At 46.0% G+C, this 3,531-nt stretch overlaps 1 protein-coding gene across 1 annotated transcript in view; it reads left to right on the top strand.

The window, feature by feature from the left end:
* Positions 1 to 3,238: 3,238 nt before the first annotated feature.
* B4galt6 (beta-1,4-galactosyltransferase 6) overlaps positions 3,239 to 3,531 on the top strand; it is a 90,094-nt gene continuing 89,801 nt past the window's right edge. Inside the window, exon 1 of the mRNA XM_023714107.1 lies at positions 3,239 to 3,400. Within this exon, the coding sequence (XP_023569875.1) occupies positions 3,364 to 3,400 (37 nt within the window). The 5' untranslated portion in view covers positions 3,239 to 3,363. The remainder of the gene's footprint in view (positions 3,401 to 3,531) is intronic.

Below are 3,531 nucleotides of genomic sequence, written 5' to 3'. Positions count from 1 at the left end.
GACAATAATTCTCAGCAATTATATTGGCAGTAGCTTTACTGGTGTTGTTACTCCAAGGTGCCTAATGAATACAAGAAAATTAGTGTTGAACATCGTAGTGTTCTGTTTTTAACAAATCCCTGAGAAGCAAGAGTCTCAGCATAAAAGAAAAGACATGTAAATAAAAGAGATTAAAGTTCGTTGACCTGTGAAAGCATTACTATAAATTTATATTATATTTTATCTTTTGGGTTTATGAATGTGATGTCTTTAACAGATGGAGAAAGAGAAATAAATCCAGATATCAATGTAAAAATTGATTGTCATAAATTGATTATTATTTAATCTGGATTAAATTATCCTTCTGTAATTTTGAATGTTTGGAATTGGAATGTTCCATAATGAAACAGTTTCAAAGTGAAAAATAAGTAAATCGTTAATATTCAGTATGATGCAATGAATAAAACTAAAGACAATAAAAAAATATTTTGTAAGTTTCATCTGTCAGGGCTTTAAAATCTTTTCAATGTCATAAAAATAATATTAACCCTCTGTTACCAGGTTTCTCTGGCCACTGGGAAGTATAAGTTGATAGAGCTGACTTTGCAGGCCTCAGTTAGCTGGGGGTAGTGGTGCAGGGCCACCTGTGTCCCAGCCTATAATCCTAGCACTTGGGAGGCTGAGGCAGGAGGATTGCCCCAAGTGTGAGGCCAGCCTGAGTTACACAGTGAGCTCACGGCCAGTTGGAACTACACAGTGAGACGCTGTCTTAAAAAGAAAAAAAAGCTCATTTTGTATTTCTTCATCTCTCAGTACTTCATCCCTGTTTAAAACGGACTGAGGACTGAGGGTATAGAGTGTAGCTGTAGAAAACCTGTCTAGAATGTGCAAGACCCTGAGTTTGATGTCCTGCCCCACAAAAAAAAAGAGAGTTGAGCTCCAGAGGCATCGTCACTCAGATTACTAAGAGACAGTCTGGCTCAGTAACTCTGGAGGAAACTGGATGTTTAAACAGGAAGAGGTAAACATCACTCGTCTTTGTGGGCACAAAACGATTGAAAAGAGAAGTTTTAAAGAACAAACTAGACAAATATTCCCATTGCTTACCATGGACCAGCTTCTTCCATATTCTGTAGAGGTCTTAACTCATTTAATTTATTCCTCACACTGTAAATTAGACTTACTTACTTTAAAACTCACAGGCTGTGCAGCGTGCCCTTGTTTTCTGGTACAATAGATGGAGTCCTGCTTTAGGCAGGAGAGAACTACTCTGCTGTCAGGTTACCATGTAATGAGCTGGTGTATTCCAGGCTCTTGTGTACAAGGAGCCAAGAACTGTCAAGGACACACGCAGAAGCGAGTGGCACACAGCTCCATTTAGTGAGAATCACAGGGCGCTGTGCCTACCCTAAATCCATGCCAACAAAGGAGAGCAGAGATAGAAGAATGGTGCAGGATGGCAGAAAAGCAAAAGCACTGTACTCAGGGCCTGGTACACAGAAGCTGCAACAGCAGCCACCTGCCCTACGTCAGGCTTTTGGAAGGACATACACCTCAGCCCAGGAGCCTCCCTAAATCTCTAGGTGTGATGGGCAGGAATGATTGACAGGGAGCGGGGCTCTCAACATGTCTGTCCCAGAATTCACTCTGATCTTAATTACATGCATATATAGTACATATTTATGAACCCTTAAAGAGGTTTGAGTCACGTGAAGGTGACATTGGACAGCTCCTGGGTTTTTGTTATTGTATTTTCTTCCTCTCTTAGGACAATGGAAGGAGGAAAGACCAAAATGTGGGGAAGAGAGTGACTTTTTCTGCTCTGTTGTTTCTAACTGTATTACAAACAAGGACTGTGTATTCTGCAACCCCCTGCCCTTTTGGGGCGGCCTTGGGATCCCTGGCACTTTTGTAGAAGTTTAGGGCCTGGCAGTCACACCTCCATCACAGCCCAGGCTGCTGGCCAGGGAGCGAACAGTCCCTGCGCTCCTGTGAGTGATGTGGCTCTCCAGTTGCTCCTGCTTTGCCTTCGTCAGTCTATTTCATGTATCTGGCATGGGTGAGTAACCACACACACCCTCACTCTCATGGGTGTCCCCAGGAAGCCCCGCTCGCTACTGAGGCATTACTTCTAGGACTGCGAGTTGTGTCATCATGCTGGCCGACAAATCAAAAGAGACAAAGTTAGGAAAGACACACAGCAAGCATCTACACAGCTGGGCACAACTGACATAGAGGTAAGATTTCTTAAAGTAGGACTAGTTCTCAATGTCTAGGCTATCAATACTTTCCTCTTATAGTCAAGTTTCCTTTTTAAAAAAGCCAAGCCTGCCTGGGAAGACTGGTCCCCTGGCAGGCCAACAAATGTGTAGAGCTCCTAGACAAGTGGCAGGCTGTAATAACTTGGTAACAATCAGTTTAAGTGGTGCAAAGAGATGAAAAGTCAAAGGGGTTACATTGCGCAACACCATAATTTCTACATCCTTTCCACGTATGCATTTCTTTCGCTTGCTTAAACCTCTACCTCTGAGTTGCTCCACTTTGTCTTTCAAATTCCCCTTAAACGTCTAAAAATGTTACAGAATGGTATCATTACCTTTCACATTAAATGTCAAATTAGCCTGAGAAGTTAAGTTTGAAAGTCCTCCAGCGTGAATTTGATTGGTGATTCTGTAACAGGACATAAGAGACCCTCTCCCTGGCTGGACCCTGTGCTTGGCATCTTAGTTATCCGCTTCAATCCCACAGCTTTGCAAGCGGGATTACATCTATCATTCAAGAAGTGAGCAGAGAGCTCACAGAGGGTAGTGGCTTGCCATGGGCCTCACAATTAATAAACAAAAAGCCTGGGTTTATAAACTCACGGGTTTCAGGCTCCACATTTTATACAGCACTATCTCAGGAATCATTTAAAGCATGGGTGTCCTGCTAAGGAGGAATCAAATTTGCTGGTACAGTAATTCCTTTGGAAACACGGAGCTTGTAAGGATAGTAGGGCATCTAGCCTCTTCCTGCAAGATTAGTTGAAAAAAAGAAACAGGGGATATTCATATTGGAAAAAGGTGTTTTGACCAATGACCCAGAGAAACGTGGCTAGCTGAGAACTTTAACAAAGGGCAGCCCTGGGCCTCCGAGCATTACACGCCGCAGAAGGGCTCCCCTGTTGAGGCTGGTGGGCGGCAGCGCTCAAGGGCCTATCAGTGCACCCGGGCTGCCCGTGGAGCACTCAGCGCTCCCCTTGAGAAGGTCAGGCGAGCGCTGCGCAAGGGCAGACCCAGGCCGGGACCGCATCCTTGGTGTGCGCCCCTGCACAAGGGCAGGGCGGTGGGGGTCGTGTTTAGCCCCGGCGGAGGCGCACCTAAGTCTTCGGAGAGGCAATGCACCATGCAGGTCCCTCCTCGGGTCGCCCTTTCCCCTCCAGGTACGCCGCCCTTCCTCACTAATCCGCAAAGCAAGACGCACCCCAACCCTCGCGCCGCGCAGGGCCCCTAGGGCGCCGGCGGCGCTGACGCAGAGGGCGGCGGGCCGGGGTCGCAGGTGGGGAGGGGCCGG

This window comes from Octodon degus, unplaced genomic scaffold (genome assembly GCF_000260255.1).
Source record: "Octodon degus isolate 3935 unplaced genomic scaffold, OctDeg1.0 scaffold00003, whole genome shotgun sequence".
NCBI classification, from domain to species: Eukaryota; Metazoa; Chordata; class Mammalia; order Rodentia; family Octodontidae; genus Octodon; species Octodon degus.
Note: the sequence above shows the minus strand (reverse complement) of the source record. Positions and strands in the feature narration are given on the sequence as shown.